At 45.1% G+C, this 19,484-nt stretch overlaps 1 protein-coding gene across 2 annotated transcripts in view; it reads right to left on the reverse strand.

The window, feature by feature from the left end:
* Positions 1–19,484, reverse strand: part of LOC110528632 (metabotropic glutamate receptor 7) — a 378,715-nt gene that overhangs the window by 18,101 nt on the left and 341,130 nt on the right. For both annotated transcript variants that reach the window (XM_036984246.1, XM_036984247.1), the window contains exon 10: positions 390–636. In XM_036984246.1, coding sequence (XP_036840141.1) covers positions 390–636 — 247 coding nt within the window. The remainder of the gene's footprint in view (positions 1–389; positions 637–19,484) is intronic.

Consider the following 19,484-nt stretch of genomic DNA (forward strand, 5'->3'; position numbering starts at 1 on the left):
CTCAGCAACAGCAACGGAGTGTATTCATTCAGATAGCAACGGTTGAACTAAAAACTACATTCTGGAACATTATTCACAAAACGTCTCGTAGTAACGGTGCTGATCTAGGATCAGGGCCCCTGTGTTCATGCAAGCTTACTATCAGGAAGAGGAACTGCTGTATAAGCAACAGCTAATTGGTATCCTGATGAAATCACTTTTGTGACATCTGCTGATGTAAAAAAAGGGCTTTATAAATCAATTTGATTGATTGAATTGAATTCGTTATGATCTAAAAAATGGTCAAAACTGATCCTAGATGAGGACGCCAACTCACAGACAGTTTTTTAATACCAGCCCTGTACTATAATTCGGAGACGGTTTGTGAACCCTGATGTGGTGAAACTTACTGTTTGGATCGACGTTTTCACACAGTTCCGTCTTGGCCTCTCCATTGGGCCTGTCACTGGTCTTGTGTGAGAGGCGTGTGGTCAGGGACGCGGCCGTCACCACCGCCTTGAAGCTCCTCTTCCTCTTCTGGACATTAAGCTCCGGGTGGAAGATGATGACGTAGACTTTAGGAATGTAGAGCATCCCTAAGGCCACTGAGGCACTGAGATTCATAGAGATACAGAGGGTGGTGGTCTGGATGTACAACTGGAGAGAGAGAGAGAGAGAGAGAGAGAGAGAGAGAGAGGGAGAGAGAGAGGGAGCGAGAGGTAGAGAGGGAGGGAGAGAGAGAGAGAGAGAGAGAGGGAGAGAGAGAGAGAGAGACAGTTGTGTTATCAAAGGCACTGAGATTCATAGAGATACAGAGGGTGGTCATCTGGATGTACAACTGGAGAATGAGAGAAACAGAGAGAAAGAGAGAAAGAGGGAGAGAGAATATCAGAGAGGGAGAGAGAAAGAGAGAGAGAGAGAAACAGAGAGAGAGAGAGAAACAGAGAGAGAGAGAAACAGAGAGAGAGAGAGAGAGTAACAGAAAGAGAGAGAGAAACAGAGAGAGAGAGAGAAACAGAGAGAGAAAGAGAGAGAGAGAGAAACAGAGAGAGAAAGAGAGAGAGAGAGAAACAGAAAGAGAGAGAGAGCGCGAGAGAGAGAGCGAGAGAGAGAGAGCGAGAGAGAGAGAGAAACAGAAAGAGAGAGAGAAACAGAGAGAGAAAGAGAGAGAGAGAGAAACAGAAAGAGAGAGAGAGAGCGCGAGAGAGAGAGCGAGAGAGAGAGAGAAACAGAAAGAGAGAGAGAGAGCGCGAGAGAGAGAGCGAGAGAGAGAGAGAAACAGAAAGAGAGAGAGAGAGCGCGAGAGAGAGAGCGAGAGAGAGAGAGAAACAGAGTGACTTTTTGACTTTTTGTCTTTCTTTAATGATACATCCTAATTTCATTAAAACCTCACTGCCGTCTACACCACAATACAAAACAACACCACGCCACACATCACAATAACCAAAAACCTCTACAACTGTATATACAACCCATCTTCCCAAACTGTATTGACCTTCCCCCGACACACCATATCTCCTGAAACATCTCCACAGTTTTTATCGTTTTATAGAACTCAAATTCCACCCTATGGCGTACAGAGACCATTACAATAATTGTAAAATTGTTATCCCCCACCTTTGACCCTGTTCCTCCTTGTTATTAAATTGCCAACTTTGGCTGAGCAAACAGAACATTCAACTAACAACAACAACACGCCTTTTCCTTATTTGAATACCTGTACCCCGTTATAAACATCCAGACAGTACACTCCACCCCCAGGCTCTCACACAGACATTCCAACAAAGACATTAATGGCCTTAACCTGGCGCACACAGAAAACACAAAAACCACAGTTTCACTCATGACACAGAAAGGACACTCCGACTCCCGCGTCAACCCGTGCCAATCAGCTGTTAGTGGCCAGGGATCCATGTAGAACCCTCTATCGGAGGTCCCGTGACCTCTTGGTACTGGGGGTTTGCCCCCTGCATCTAAAACCCACCATACTCTCCGCCCCACATACCCCCTGCCACTGATGTGCCTTCACTCCAGTTAGGCTCCTTATCTTCCTCACCTTAATGCAGAGGTTGTACCTCCCACCACCTCAAACTCCCCCAGGCTCAGAGTGCTAAAATCTAACAAGTCCTCCAGACCAACTTGCCAGTCCCCAGTCTGTGCCATCACCTGCAATGGTGGAAATAATGGTGGCCCCTTCCCCATTGGCCGCTCAAACACCCTCCTTACCGGCTCAGACAGGACCTCCTGGACCTCCTCCAAGGAATCTCTCCAGCAGCCTAAGAAATGTTAATCCTGTTTGTTGTGCCAGGACTTCCAGGGTTTTCCACCCCTCCTCCCCCTACAGCCGCAGGTCACCCAGCCTTAGTAATCCCGCTGTCATCAGTCCCCTCTGTAGGCTGACCGACTGAACTGATCTCAAAAGGATGTCTGGTTTGTGGAAGATAGGCTCTTCCCACACCACACTCACACACACAGCCCAGGCTCCACACCCCCTTCTCATGTGGGCCTTACAGGCGATCTCCAGCCTCATGAGGAACAGCTGCCGGTCCAAACGTAATCCACCAGCTCTCCTCAGCAGCTCGCATGTTGGTTCCGTTCAGCCGACATCAGTATGGTACAGCAGTCTCTGCACTATCTCGGGGTGGCAGGTAGACTAGTGGTTAAAGTGTTGGACTAGTAACTGGAAGGCTGCAAGATCGAACACCCGAGTTGCTAAGGTAAAAATCTGTCGTTCTGCCCCTGAACAAGGCAGTTAACCCACTGTTCCTAGGCTGTCATTGAAAATAATAATTTGATCTTAATAACTGACTTGCCTGGTTAAATAAAGGTTAAAAAAAAATGTTGGAATGCAGCCAACCTGCTCTCCAGTTCCACCAGGCCCTGTCCTCCTTTGTGGACAGACATATACGACACTGCTGGCCAAAACCAGAAAAAATCCACCAGCTTGCGTTGCTGGTCTGCAAGCAGCGCAGCCCAGCAACACTGGGGGGTTGAGGACAGCCAATTTATGCCACATGGAGGATGCTGCCAGGTTGTTGACTATCATCACCCACCCTCTATATGACACATGGCACAGGAGCCGCCTCCACTTGGCCAGTCTTAAGACCACTGACTGTGACAGCCCCTCACAGTCCTTCCTGACCCAACTCTCCAAGCCCGGGTACACCCCCAAAATGTTAAGCACTTCACAACCTCACTGCAAACCCCCTGGAAGCAGAGGGGAGGGAGACCCTATCCCTCCACGCCCCACATAACAGAGCTTTGCTCTTGCCCCAGTTCACATTAGCTGACGAAGCTAAGTTGAACTAGTCTCTAGTGCCTGCATATCCTGCCTATTCCTGGGCATCACAGAAACATCATCTGCATACGCCAACACTGCTATGCCTGTCAACACACCCATGCCTGTCCAGCACACTCCCTGCATATTTCCTGCGTAGCAGGCCCAAAAAAGGCATAACGGCTAGTGTATATAACTGCCCCGATAGAAGGCATCCTTGTCTAATGCCCTACATCACCCAGACTGGCCTACTGGGCCACCCTCCTACCCTGACAATACATACCTACATACATGTATGCCCCAACATCTTCACACAGGCCAAAAACCTTTCCCCAAACCCAATACTCTCCCTGGTGAAATAGACATGGTTATGTGGTGATCCGGAAAAACCACCGGGAGAATGTTAGCACCCAACAGCCTATTGCTTTGATTCCTGGGCATGTAAAACCGATCGAGTCGGGCTGCACTCAGCCTAGCACCAAAGACCTTCACCCATGTATACTGTCTGGTGTTGGGCTGCTCTCACCCTAGCCCCAAAGACCTTCAACCATGTATACTGTCTGGTGTTGGGCTGCACTCACCCTAGCCCCAAATACCTTCAACCATGTGTACAGTCTTGTGTTGGGATGTCTAGTTATTCAAACATCCACTAGGTCAAACTGATTAAGCGTAGGGATTGACTGGTGAACTACCTGGTTGGGCAGGCAAACATTTCAAAATGGAAGATGAGGAAGCATGAGATGCTGGGGGAAACGGGATGTAGAGACCCCAGATTAATGATGTCCCTTACCACCCCCACTGAGCCTGAATGAGGCTCCTCCCCATTTCTGTCTTTTGTCAAATCCATTGTACAGTTCCAGTCCCGGCCGACCACCAGCGTCGCCTCAGGCGTTACCTGTGAGAGTTCATGTCTAAGACACCCGAACAGAAGCCACCTCTCTCTCACTGTGTTAGTCGCATACACATTTATAAGGACAACCCCCTGTTGTTAATTTCTGCTTTTACTACAAGCAGACTACTTCTGCACACCTCCTTTGAGGAGCAAATGTTTACGGCCAGACCCAGAGCAAAAAGGACTGTCACCCCTGCACTAACATTTGTCCCATGGCTCAGCACACTTGTCCCTTTCCACTAGAGCCCCCAATCGACTTCATTCACCTCATCAATATGAGCGGCAGGGTAGCCTAGTGGTTAGAGCGTTGGACTAGTAATCGAAAGGTTGCAAGTTAATATCCCCGAGCTGACAAGGTACAAATCTGTCGTTCTGCCCCTGAACAGGCAGTTAACCCACTGTTCCTATGCCGTCATTGAAAATAAGAATTTGTTCTTACTGACTTGCCTATTTAAATAAAAAATGTGTGTCTCCAGCAGAAACAACACCTGTACATTTTTGTTTACATATTAACCCAACAGAGTCTTCTTTCCTGCATCTCTGGCACCAAAGTGAGCCTACCCGAAGAGCCTCCATAAGAAGTGGGAGAAAATCCAGCAAAGATAGAGACCAATAGCAAAGCTCAAACATTTCCCAGTGCCAGAAATACGATTAATTTAAACAGCGTCTGAAGGACCCTTACGCATTGTTATGACCCACGTCCTCAACCTAAAATGTTTCCTGTTGTGTTGTACTGATCTTACAAACTTTCCTGGATTGCAAAAAAAAGCTTCAAGATTAAACCTTCTTTTTCCTTTTAGTCTCATTCAGGAACCTCAACAATACTTTGACCCCTCTGCCTGACTGGCTGTCAGCTCTGTACCCATTGAGGAGGAGTCTGAAAATAAAGCCTCTTCATCATCATCTTCCTCAGACTTACCTTCCTCCTCCTCGTCTCCATCTCCCATCCTGACCTTTTCTCCAGCCTCATCTACACCACCGCCGCACCTCTCTGATTCAGGTTAAATGCAGAAGACACATTTAATTGAATGCATTCAGTTGTATACCTTTCCCATCTCTAGCATGACTAGGCCCAGCCTCCTCTACACCACCATCTATAGCCTGACTAGACCGAGCCTCATCTACAACACCATCTATAGCATGACTAGGCCCAGCCTCATCTACACCATCTATATCATGACTAAGCCCAGGCTCATCTACACCACCAGCTAAAGCATGACAAGACCCAGCCTCATCTACACCACCATCTGTAGCATTACTAGACCCAGCCTCATCTACACCACCCTCTGTAGCCTGACTAGGCCCAGCCTTAGCTGCAGCACCATCTACAGCATGACTAGACCTAGCCTCTGCAGCCTCTGCAGCCTGCGCCGCCCTCCGAGTGGCGCAGCTGTCTAAGGTACTCCATCTCAGTGCAAGAGGTGTCCTTGGTTTGAATCCAGGATGCATCACATGTGTCCGTGACTGAGAGTCCCATAGGGCGGCCCACAATTTGCCAAGCGTCATCGGGGTAGGCCGTCATTGTAAATTAAAATGTGTTCTTAACTGACTTGCCTGGTTAAAAATATATATATAAATGACAGCCTGTATGTGGGCACACAGCCTCAGCTACACCACCATCCGTAACATGACTAGACCCAGCCTCATCTACCCCACCATCCGTAACATGACTAGGCCCAGCCTCATCTACACCACCATCCATAACATGACTAGGCCCAGCCTCATCTACACCATCATCCATAACATGACTAGGCCCAGCCTCATCTACACCACCATCCATAACATGACTAGGCCCAGCCTCATCTACACCACCATCCAACATGACTAGGCCCAGCCTCTGCTGCCTGCGTCTCATTGACCTCGATTTCCCCCACTGCCGCTTGTACTCTCACCTTGTCTACAGCCTTTATGTGGGCACACAGCCTCAGCTACACCACCATCCATAACATGACTAGACCCAGCCTCATCTACCCCACCATCCGTAACATGACTAGGCCCAGCCTCATCTACACCACCATCCATAACATGACTAGGCCCAGCCTCATCTACACCATCATCCATAACATGACTAGGCCCAGCCTCATCTACACCACCATCCATAACATGACTAGGCCCAGCCTCTGCTGCCTGCGTCTCATTGACCTCGATTTCCCCCACTGCCGCTTGTACTCTCACCTTGTCTACACCCTTTTTTGTGGGCACACAAAGCTCTTATGTCCCAAATCCCAACACTCAAAGCACCGCAGACTGTCTGTGCAGCCAAACCCCACATAGAGCCCCTCCCCGAGCCTCACTTTAAAATGCACAATTAACTGTCGCTCATTGTTTTTTTAGAAACCTGAACGCTTGCCTCCGGAAAGAAACAAAATGCTCAATGGCATCTTCACGAAAACCGCCAGAAAACTTATCAAAACCATCTTTTTCCGGATTTGATCGTCTGTAATAAACAGAGTCAGTTTTGCAACTACCACCACTGTCGAAGGAGTCGAAAGAGGAGAAATTGGGAGCAACACGTCCCTTACAAACATTCCACTTTGTTAATTCTGGAGGCGGAATGTATAAATTCAGCTCCTACCTGTTCGCCGACCTTAACTCCATTCTCAGGAACACACCTGAATCTACACCGTGACAACAGCGTCTCCTCCGCGCTAGGCTTGAGAAGCCATCTTGCACACCACACCGTTCAAACCCCAGGAAACTATAAGTCTGTCCTCTTCCTCCGTAACTTTCAATAAAAACAGTGGGTAGCGCTAAACTAACAGTGCGTTAACACTCCACCACAAAAAGACAGAGAGAGAGAGAGAGATTGAGAGAGAGAGAGAGAGAGAGAGAGGGTAAGAGAGAGGGATAGAGAGAGAGAGAGAGAGAGAGAGAGAGAGAGAGAGAGAGAGTGAGAGAGAGAGAGGGAAAGAGAGAGAGGGATAGAGAGAGAGAGAGAGAGAGAGAGAGAGAGAGAGAGAGAGAGAGAGAGAGAGAGAGAGAGAGAGAGAGAGAGAGAGAGAGAGCGAGAGAGAGAGAGAGAGAGAGAGAGAGAGAGAGAGAGGGAGAGGGGGTGTAGAGTGACACTAGTTACTGCAGTGAAACAGGAATGACTTGGCCAGTGATCTAACTCCAATCGCAGGGTGGACATTAACCACAAGGTCACTAAATTGGTCTGCATGGAGGTGGTGGACCCATGGAATTACAATTACAGCAGCAGACATTCCAAATCAAGAAAATCCATTTGTATGTCTGTGATTACTTTACAGCGATAAGTGTAGGATGGTGGTGGTGGTTGGTATTTGTATTTATTATGGATCCCCATTAGCGGCTGCCAAATCAGAAGCTACTCTTCCTGGGGTCCAGCAAAATTAAGGCAGTTTATACAATTTTAAAACAATACAATACATTCACAGATTTCACAACACGATATGCCCTCGGGCCACTACTCTACCACTACCACATATTTACAGTGCTAAATCCATGTGTATGTATAGTGCATATGTTATCGTGTGTGTGTGTGTGTGTGTGTGTGTGTGTGTGTGTGTGTGTGTGTGTGTGTGTGTGTGTGCCAATGTTTGTGTGTTGCTCCACAGTCCCCGCTGTTCCATAAGGTGTTTTTGTATCTGTTTTTTAAAGTTACCAGATGTGTAATCAAGTTCCATGTAGTCATGGCTCTATGTAGTACTGTGGAATAGAGTTCCATGTAGTCATGGCTCTATGTAGTACTGTGCGCCTCCCATAGTCTGTTCTGGACTTGGGGACTGCGAAGAGACCACTTGTGGCATGTCTAGCTTCGTTTCTCTGTAAATGTTTAATGTGCTGTGTCTGCTGCAGCCAGAGTTGGGGAGTAACAGATGACATTTAAAGTAACCCAGGCTTACAGCATACAGCCACAGCCAGTAGACCAGCAGTATTAGTCATGACCCAGGCTGCAGCATACAGCCACGGCCAGTAGACCAGCAGTATTAGTCATGACCCAGGCTTACAGCATACAGCCACGGCCAGTAGACCAGCAGTATTAGTCATGACCCAGACTGCAGCATACAGCCACGGCCAGTAGACCAGCATTATTAGTCATGACCCAGGCTGCAGCATACAGCCACGGCCAGTAGACCAGCAGTATTAGTCATGACCCAGGCTTACAGCATACAGCCACGGCCAGTAGACCAGCAGTATTAGTCATGACCCAGGCTGCAGCATACAGCCACGGCCAGTAGACCAGCAGTATTAGTCATGACCCAGGCTTACAGCATACAGTCACGGCCAGTAGACCAGCAGTATTAGTCATGACCCAAGCTTCCAGCCCTACTGGCTCCCTGCTGTGTCAAAGCTGAATGTATAAGCAGATTGACCAGGTCGATTATAGGGTTTCTAGGGGTTGGTCTCAGGTTCACCGTCTGCAATCTCAAATGGCACCCTATTCCCTAAATAGTGCACTACTTTTGACCAGAGCCTTGTGGACCTACAGGTCTCTGGTCTAAAGTATTCCACTCTTTAAGGAATAGGGTGTCATTTGGGAGGTAACCATACGCCTCATATAATTTTGTTGGGTCTCCTAGCATCTCACAGCTCCACATTCGAATGGCGCAAGAAGTCACAGGTTGAATCACACCGAGAGGACGTGCAAAGATGTTTTATTAGAAGCCAGATGGTGAATCACCAAAGTACTAACTCTGTGGAGACACGTCTAACTGTCACTTTAGTTTGTCCGAGTGCAAATCCATGGGGAGATGACAAGAAGAAGCATTGAGGTGATCTGTAAACTGAAGACACAAGAGAGAGAATGGTGAGCCAACCTATTAATTCCATACACGGCCTCAGCGGTATATAGAAAGCATAAAAGTACAGACTTGCTCATGTACAGGTACACTGTACACTACATATTATTGACATTACTGGTCTCTCTATGGTAACCGTTTACTTCAAAACCACTGAAGAAATTAATTCCATGTTTATGTAGACATAGCAACATTATCTAAAGTCTTCATAATCCATAAATTAACAATACAATAAGAAACCAGCTCTTCCGTTCCATATTTCGAACTGAAATACTATGTGAGATAAATGTCCGGGAAAGTTATATATCTGTCTGACGAGCAGTGATAAGATGATACTTGAGATTGCACGTTGTGTGAAAACTTGCCAGAAGGAGACCTTTAGCTTTTAATTGGGTATGATCTTATCGTAGCACTCCATCTTTAAATCAAGTGTGTTTTCTACTTTCATGTTACCAGAACAGGTCTGAAGCAGACTGGGCAGCTGCAGTGTAAGAATGATCTGAGGCATGTTTTAATAGTGTTTAGTATTGAAAACCATTGTTAGTGTTTTGTGTTGAATTCATATGATTGGATGCCGGTTTGGCATAACAGTAAGATTGGATGCTGGCTCTGAATAACAATGAGATTGGATGCCAGCTCTGCATAACAATGAGATTGGATGCCAGCTCTGAATAACAATGAGATTGGATGCCAGCTCTGTATAACAATGAGATTGGATGCCAGCTCTGCATAACAATGAGATTGGATGCTGGCTCTGAATAACAATGAGATTGGATGCCAGCTCTGCATAACAATGAGATTGGATGCCAGCTCTGCATAACAATGAGATTGGATGCCAGCTCTGCATAACAATGAGATTGGATGCCAGCTCTGCATAACAATGAGATTGGATGCTGGCTTGGCATAACAATGAGATTGGATGCCATCTCGGCATAACAATGAGATTGGATGCTGGCTCTGCACAACAATGAGATCGGATGCTGGCTTGGCATAACGATGAGATTGGATGCTGGCTCTGCATAACAATACGATTGGATGCCAGCTCTGCATAACAATGAGATTGGATGCTGGTTCTGCATAACAATGAGGATGGATGTTGGCTCTGCATGACAATGAGATTGGATGCCGGTTTGGCATAACAAGGAGATTCAATGCTGGCTCGGCATAACAAATGAGATTGGATGCTGGCTTGGCATAACAGATCAGAGGAGTTGATGCAACAGCAGACTTTTTGACCAGACTACAAGATTGTGTACATGGTACTGCAATTATTTAGCTACCTAAATTGAATTGAACTAATTGAAGTCCCATCTCTTGAGTCACACTTAAATCTGTAAACATGCTACCAACACTTTGAACTGAATAGACACTACCAACACTTTGAACTGAATAGACACTACCAACACTTTGAACTGAATAGACACTACCAACACTTTGAACTGAATAGACACTACCAACACTTTGAACTGAATAGACACTACCAACACTTTGAACTTGTCACGACTTCCGCCGTAGTCGGTCCCTCTCCTTGTTCGGGCGGCGTTCGACGGTCGACGTCACCGGCCTTCTTGCCATCGCCGATCCACTTTTCATTTTCCATTTGTTTTGTCTTTGTTTTACACACCTGGTTTCAATTCCCCAATTACACGTTCATTATTTAACCCTCTGTTTTCCCCTTGGTGTTTGTGCATGTTTGTTCACTGTAAGTTCGGTCCGTTGTTTGTGGGCCTGGTGTTACTTACATATTTTGACATTTAGAGTGAAGTTCCTTGTGTTACTCATCTCTGCTGTCCTGCGCCTGACTCCTCTGCACCAGCTACACCCAGATCCTCACAGAACTGTATTGCACTCATGTAACTTCCTGTTACATCAAATGGCACACTCATTCCGTGTTTCAAATGATCTCAAATATCACACTTTTTTTTAACTTGACGGTTCAGAGGTGAGTAAGTGTGAAAAGTGATTCGATGGAAGTAGTTCACCATTGTTAGGCCAGTTTGTTCTTCATGTGTACTGATTAAAACATTTACTTGTTTGAAGAGTATTGTGTTTGTTGTTGTCTTCTCCGTGGGGTATTGGGTTGTATGTGTATGTGTGTGTGTGTGTGTGTGTGTGTGTGTGTGTGTGTGTGTGTGCAGGTGGTAAATACTGGAACGTTAATTAGACTTTCTACAGGACATGCAAAACAGACACACCACTCATTACAGGTTTTTGGAGCAGAGACAAGCTTCAACCAAAATCAGCTTCAAGATTTACAATTATTACACAGTCATTTTAATTTCCCAAAGAATCATGGCTTTCAGGTGATCTGTAACATTTGTTTATGGTCCGATAACCATATGGGTGCTGTTATAGTCTGTTGATCCTTCTTTGGAATTGTCTCTACAGCGTAATTGTCACGACCTGGCCTTAGAGAGCCTTTTTATGTCTCTATTTGGTTTGGTCAGGATGTGATTTGTTTTTCTATGATTTTGTATTTCTATGTTTTGGCTGGGTATGGTTCTCAATCAGGGACAGCTGTCTATCGTTGTCTCTGATTGGGAACCATACTTAGGTAGCCCTTTTCCCTCCTATCTTTTTTGGGAAGTTAACTTTGTGGCACATAGCCCTTAAGTGTTCAGGTTGTTTTTGTATTGTTTGTTGTTTTTGTCGGCGTCATCCTAAATAAAATGAATATGTACGCTCACCACGCTGCGCTTTGGTCTAATAATTGGTATTTCAAATGTGAATAGAAAACATTTAATTCACAACGTGGTTTGGTCATATTTCTTTGCATACTTTTCGTTGAAGCTTGCAAATCGATGCATGCTTCAAAATATGTACAAACGGAGTACGCATTAGAGAAGTGCCGGCCGTCCGTGCTCAATTTGGCATACTTTGATTGGGACTCATACTCCGGACCCTCCAGCGCTACAATTCGCGTGCTCAGAGCAGGGTAGGATGCATTTTGAGACACACCCATAGTCCCTAATATAATGATTGTGGATGTACTGTGAAGAGTAATAGAAAACAGGTGTGGATTATGGAATTCAATGCAGTTAGATGTAGAGATGATTCATCTATACTGACTGTTCCTGCCTCATGTCATGTAGGATGCTGTTAAGTTGCCTATGATGCTGTTAGCTAACATAATATCAGTTTACACATCTGAATCATGGAGCTGCATGCAGGGATTTCAATATACCATATTGCATACAATATGTTATTTAATACCAGATTACTTGTTATATATTACTGCATGGTCGGAACTAGAAGCACAAGCATTTCACTGCACTCACATATTAACATCTGCTAACCATGTGTATGTGACAAATAAAATGTTATTTGTTTTGATTTTATCATCTAAACTGGGGCGTCTGCTGCATCATCTATCCATATCCAATTAGTTACACCATCAATCCATTTCCTGTTAGTTTCATCAATCCATTTCCTGTTAGTTACATCATTAATCCATATCCTGTTTAATTACATCATTAATCCATTTCCTGTTAGTTTCATCAATCCATATTCTGTTAGTTACATCATTAATCCATTTCCTGTTAGTTTCATCAATCCATATTCTGTTAGTTACATCATTAATCCATTTCCTGTTAGTTTCATCAATCCATATTCTGTTAGTTACATCAATAATCCACATCCTGTTTAATTACATTATCAATCCAGATCCTGTTAGTTACATCATCAATCCATATCCTGTTAGTTGCATCATCACTCCATATGCTGTTAGTTACATCATCACTCCATATGCTGTTAGTTACATCATCACTCCATATGCTGTTAGTTACATCATCACTCCATATCCTGTTAATTACATCATCAATCCATATCCTGTTAATTACATCATCAATCCATATCCTGTTAGTTACATCATCAATCCATATCCTGTTAATTACATCATCAATCCATATCCTGTTAGTTACTATACATCATCAATCCATATCCTGTTAGTTACTGTACATCATCAATCCATATCCTGTTAGTTACATCAATCCACATCATGTTAGTTCAAACTTGGATAATGCTGTACTTGTTTGAGACACAAACTGGGATTTCAACGCTTATTCATAAAATATGAACAAGATTAGTGAAGTGATTAACTATGACAACATTGTATCAGTTTAGGAGATGTGTGCTTGGTCATAAATCCATATCTTAGACAGTTGTTACAATGTGTACATTAGCAGTCTGTGACACATGATCACTCACACACACACACACACACACGATCTCACCTTTCATTGTATGATGTACTGTTTAGACAAGGTACAGTACAATGAAGCACACTTTGGAGATATTTATTTTTGTTCTAAATATGTTAGTGTTTTACACAATCTGTCTTGATTTTGTTTCCAAGTATGAACATATTGCAACAATCTGTCTTGATTTTGTTTCCAAGTATGAACATATTGCAACAATATGTCTTGACTTTGTTTCTAAGTATGAACATATTGTAACAATCTGTCTTTATTTTGTTCGAAAAAAGTATATAAACCCTCCGTTATTGTGTTTTTGTTCTGTCCTAATATGTCCATATGATATATTCAGCTCCATTGCGGTTCCAAATATGGCAGGGTAGCCTAGTGGTTAGAGCTGACAAGGTACACATTTGTCGTTCTGCCCCTGCGCAGGCAGTTAACCCACTGTTCCTAGGCCGTCATTGAAAATAAGAATGTGTTCTTAACTGACTTGCCTAGTAAAATAAATTAAACATTATATATTCAGGTACATTGGGGTTGCTAATATGTCTATATGGTATATTAATTAAACTATGCATTGGGTTACTTAATGTGTACTATGTCCATATAGCATAATTCAACTATATTATGGGTTCCTTAATGTGTACTATGTCCATATAGCACAATTCAACTATATTTTAGGGTCCAACTGTCTGTTACATAAGCTTTCTTTCTGCAACCGTGTAAGATGGTGCCCGGAGCAGAAGGCAGACTATTGTTTTTCTTGTTCATTTATCTGCGTTGTTTGAAACTTATTTTCTTACTATTTTTGTAAATAATGTTGCCGCTACCGTCTCTTATAACCCGAAAATAACTTCTAGACCTCAGGACTGTGATTCCTCACTACGGACTAGCAGAATCCTTTTTCTTCTTTCACAACTCTGACGAGCCCGAGGCGGAGGATATACAGCTCCCTCGGGAACAGGCCCCGACCCCCGTGATCTGCGTGAAGAGGAGGCGGAGGATATGCAGCTCCCTCGGGAACAGGCCCCGACACCCGTGATCTGCGTGAAGAGGAGGCGGAGGATATACAGCTACCTCGGGAACAGGCCCCGACCCCCGTGATCCGCGTGAAGAGGAGGCGGAGGATATGCAGCTCCCTCGGGAACAGGCCCCGACCCCCGTGATCCGCGTGAAGAGGAGGCGGAGGATATACAGCTCCCTCGGGAACAGGCCCCGACCCCCGTGATCTGCGTGAAGAGGAGGCGGAGGATATACGGCTCTCCCTCGGGAACAGGCCCCGACCCCCGAGATCTGCGTGAAGAGGAGGCGGAGGATATACAGCTCCCTCGGGAGCAGGCCCCGACCCCCGTGATCTGCGTGAAGAGGAGGCGGAGGATGTACAGCTTCCTCGGGAGCAGGCCCCGACCCCCGTGATCTGCGTGAAGAGGAGGCGGAGGATATACAGCTCCCTCGGGAACAGGCCCCGACACCCGTGATCTGCGTGAAGAGGAGGCGGAGGATATACAGCTACCTCGGGAACAGGCCCCGACCCCCGTGATCCGCGTGAAGAGGAGGCGGAGGATATACAGCTCCCTCGGGAACAGGCCCCGACCCCCGTGATCTGCGTGAAGAGGAGGCGGAGGATATACAGCTACCTTTGGAACAGGCCCCGACCCCCGTGATCCGCGTGAAGAGGAGGCGGAGAAAGAGAGGCCGGTGGGGGGGGGGCTGCCTTCTGAGGAGACGGAGGAGATCGAATAAACCCCCACTTCCCTCAATTCTGCTAGCAAACATGCAATCTTTGGACAATAAAATGGACGAGTTATTGGGGACGATTAAACAACCAACGCGACATTGAAAACTGTGACATCTTATGCTTCACGGAGTCGTGGCTGAACGACGACAATATGAACATACAGCTGGCTGGTTATACGATGTACCGGCAGGATAGAACAGTGGCGTCTGGTAAGACAAGGTGCGGCGGACTATGTATTTTTGTAAACAACTGCTGGTGCAGACCACATTACCTACCGAGATAGTTTTCATCTATATTCTTTGTAGCTGTTTTACATACCACCACAGTCAGAGGCTGGCACTAAGATTGAAGCATTGAATTACCTGTATTCTGCCATAAGCAAACAAGAAAATGCTCACCCAGAGGCGGCGCTCCTAGTAGCCGGGGACTTTAATACAGGGAAACTTAAATCAGTTTTACCAAGTTTCAGTCAGCGTGTTAAATGTGAAAACAGAGGGAAAATAACTCTGGACCACCTAAACACTACACAGAGTGTCACGGCTTTCATATAGTGAAGGAGAGTCGGACCAAACTGCAGCGTGTCGATTGCGATCCATGTTTATTTAAACAAACATAAACACGAATTAACGCAAACACTACAAAACAAAAGAACGTAATGAACGAAAACCGAAACAGCCTATACTTGTGTAAACTAACACAGACGAAGGACATCAAGACACTAAGGACAATCACCCACGAAACACCCAAAGAATATGGCTGCCTAAATATGGTTCCCAATCAGAGACAACAATAAACACCTGCCTCTGATTGAGAACCACTTCAGACAGCCATAGACTTAACTAGAACACCCCACTAGCTACAATCCCCATACACCACATACAAAAACCCATGCCACACCCTGGCCTGACCAAATAAATAAAGATAAACACAAAATACTTTGACCAGGGCGTGACACAGAGATGCGTATAAAGCTCTCCCTCACCCTCCATTTGGCACATTTGACACACATTCTATCCTCCTGATTCCTGCTTACAAGCAAAAATTAAAGCAGGAAGCACCAGTGACTAGATCAATAAAAAAGTGGTCAGATGAAGCAGATGCTAATCTACAGGACAGACAGGCCAGGCACGACTCCAACTCCATCATTAAATTTGCCGATGACACAACAGTGGTAGTAGGCCTGATCACCGACAACAATGAGGGAGGAGGTCAGAGACCTGGCCGTGTGGTGCCAAGACAACAACCTCTCCCTCAACGTGATCAAGACAAAGGAGATTATTGTGGACTACAGGAAAAAGAGGACAGAGCACGCCCCCATTCTCATCGACGGGGCTGCAGTGGCGCAGGTTGAGAGCTTCAAGTTCCTTGGCGTCCACATCACCAACAAACTAGCATGTTCCAAGCACCCCATGACAGTAGTGAAGCGGACACGACAAAACCTATTCCCCCTCAGGAGACTGAAAATATTTGGCATGGGTCCTCAGATCCTCAAAAGGTTCTACAGCTGCACCATCGAGAGCATTCTGACTGGTTGCATCACTGCCTGGTATGGCAACTGCTCGGCCTCTGACCGCAAGGCACTACAGTGGGTAGTGCGAACGGCTCAGTACATCACTGGGACCAAGCATCCTACCATCCAGGATGTCTATACCAGGTGGTGTCAGAGGAAGGCCGTAAAAAGTATCAAAGAATCCAGCCACCTTCGTCATAGACTGTTCTCTCTGCTACCACACAGCAAGCGGTACCAGTACCTTCTAGGTCCAAGAGGCTTCTAAACAGTTTCTACCCCCAAGCCATAAGACTACTGAACATCTAGTCAAATGGCTACCCAGACTACTCACATTTCCACCCCACACGCCCCACTCCACACCACAGCCACTCTCTGTTGTCATCTATGCACAGTCACTTTGATTTACTCTCCCTACATGTACATACTACCTCAACTAACCGGTGACCCTGCACATTGACTCGACCCCCCTGTACCGTCGACCCCCCTGTATATATTGTTATTTTTTTTACTGCTGCGCTTTCATTTCGTGTTACTTTTATATCTTATTCTTATCCGTATCTTTTGAAACTGCACTGTCAGTTAGGGGCGCGTAAGTAAGCATTTTGCTTACTTGTATTCGGCACATGTGGCTAATTTGATTTGCTTTGGTGTTGTTGTAATGTGCACAATACAGTTGGTAAGCTTTTTCTGAATAGTACATATCATAAATAAAGCTGTTGTGTGTGTGTGTGTGTGTGTGTGTGTGTGTGTGTGTGTGTGTGTGTGTGTGTGTGTGTGTGTGTGTGTGTGTGTGTGTGTGTGTGTGTGTGTGTGTGTGTGTGTGTGTGTCTATGTGTCTGTGTGTCTGTGCGTGCCCTGCATGCTGAATCAGGGTACAACCTCAGGACAGGAGTGTGAACTACCTGGTAAAGTCTGTGAAGGTCTCAGGGTTATGAACTGAGTTGGTACGCCCTGATATTTTTCCAGGTCTGCCTGTGTATGTGTGTTCTAAATATCTACATATAGAACATAAAGCCCTCTTCCTGTTGACACATGAAAAACAGGAAGTCCCCCTGGCCCTTTCTACATCCTCTCTTTCTCTCATCAGATGAATGAATCTTTTATTAATAACTGTGCAGCCCCCTGGGTAAAACTCAACCTGAGGAGGCTAGATACACATTCACAGCAAACAATGCACTTTATATTTCAGTAATTTATCAGAAACTCTTTTTCAATTTTTATATTACTGGACATACTTATAATCAGTGTAACACAACTATAGTAGGTAAACAAGTACACTTAATTTCTAAATCATTGGAAGAAAAAAAAACTTCAAACATCATGTGATACTGTCAACTGAGTCAATTGACCCGCCTGCGCATAACACTTAACGTTGTCTGAATATTTGTTTTTCAAGAGACCGCAGTGGCTGCAGCTCAATCCCCTCTTTCCGCCAATATAAGGCTTGCGTCTACTCCACAACATACCACATTAAAAAATACTATATTATACCATGGTATAAATGCTATAGTATTCATCGCAAAAACTCCACAAGGAATGCTGTAGTATTTACTGTAGTATTTGCTGTAGTATACTGTTATTATGTTCTATACATAGTATTTACAGTTACAATATTATAAATTATGTTAGTAAAATAAAATTGTAGTATATACTATAGTGATTAATGTTGTCACACCCTGATCTGTTTCACTTCTCTTTGTGTTTGTCTCCACCCCCATCCAGGTGTTGCCCATCTTCCCCATTATCCCCTGTGCATTTATACCTGTGTTCTCTATTTGTCTGTTGCAAGTTCGTCTTGTTTGTCAAGTCAACCAGCGTTTTTGCTCTCAGCTCCTGCTTTTCCCAGTCTCTCATTTTCCAGCCCTCTTGGTTTTGACCCTTGCCTGTCCTGACTCTGAGCCCACCTGCCTGACCACTCTGCCTGACCCCTGACCCTGAGCCTGCCTGCCGCCCGGTACCGTTGCCCCTCCTCTGGTTTACTGAGCCCTGCCTGCCTTGACCTGTCTATTGCCAGCCCCTGTTGGAATATTAAACCATTGTCAATTTGACATGTCTGCCTCTGGGTCTTACCTTGATTCCTGATAAATGTAGAATATTTGAGGATTTTAGCATACTGTATCATTTACTGAAGTGTTTTTGTTGACTGTAGTATACAAAGCATGAGGGGGTGTGGTTCTTAAGCACGGCGCTTTGCGGAGTGCCTGGATACAGCCCTTAGCCGTGGTATATTGGCCATATACCACAAACCCCTGAGCTGCCTTATTGCTACTATAAACTGCTTACCAATGTAATTAGAGCAGTAAAAATAAATGTTTGTCATACCCGTGGTATACGGGTATGCTGGCCTTCTAGGCAGAGTTGCAAAGAAAAAGCCATATCTCAGACTGGCCAATAAAAATAAACGATTAAGATGGGCAAAAGAACGCAGACACTGGACAGAGGAACTCTGCCTAGAAGGCCAGCATCCCGGAGTCGCCTCTTCACTGTTGACGTTGAGACCTGTGTTTTGCGGGCACTATTTAATGAAGCTGCCAGTTGAGGACTTGTGATGCATCTGTTTTTCCAACTAGACACTCTGATGTACTTGTCCTCTTGCTCAGTTGTGCACCGGGGCCTCCCACTCCTTTTTTAATTCTGGTTAGAGCCAGTTTGTGCTGATCTGTGAAGGGAGTAGTACACAGCGTTGTACGAGATCAGTTTCTTGGCAATTTCTCGCATGGAATAGCCTTAATTTCTCAGAACAAGAATAGACTGATGAGTTTCAGAAGAAAGGTCTTTGTTTCCCACAAATGCTGATGCTCCAGATACTCAACTAGTCTAAAGAAGGTCAGTTGTAATTCTTCCTTAATCAGGATAACAGTTTGCAGCTGTGCCAACATAATTGCAAAAGGGTATTCTAATGATCAATTAGCCTTTTAAAATGATTAACTTGGATTAGCTAACACAATGTGCCATTGGAACACAGGAGTGATGGTGGCTGATAATGGGCCTCTGTACGCCTATGTAGATATTCCATTAAAAATCAGCCATTTCCAGCTGCAAATGTATTTACAGCATTAACTATGTATTTCTGATCAGTTTGATGTTATTTTAATGGGCACATTTGTTTTCCTTTTCTTTCAAAAACAAGGA

This window comes from Oncorhynchus mykiss, chromosome 7 (assembly GCF_013265735.2).
Source record: "Oncorhynchus mykiss isolate Arlee chromosome 7, USDA_OmykA_1.1, whole genome shotgun sequence".
Taxonomy (NCBI): domain Eukaryota; kingdom Metazoa; phylum Chordata; class Actinopteri; order Salmoniformes; family Salmonidae; genus Oncorhynchus; species Oncorhynchus mykiss.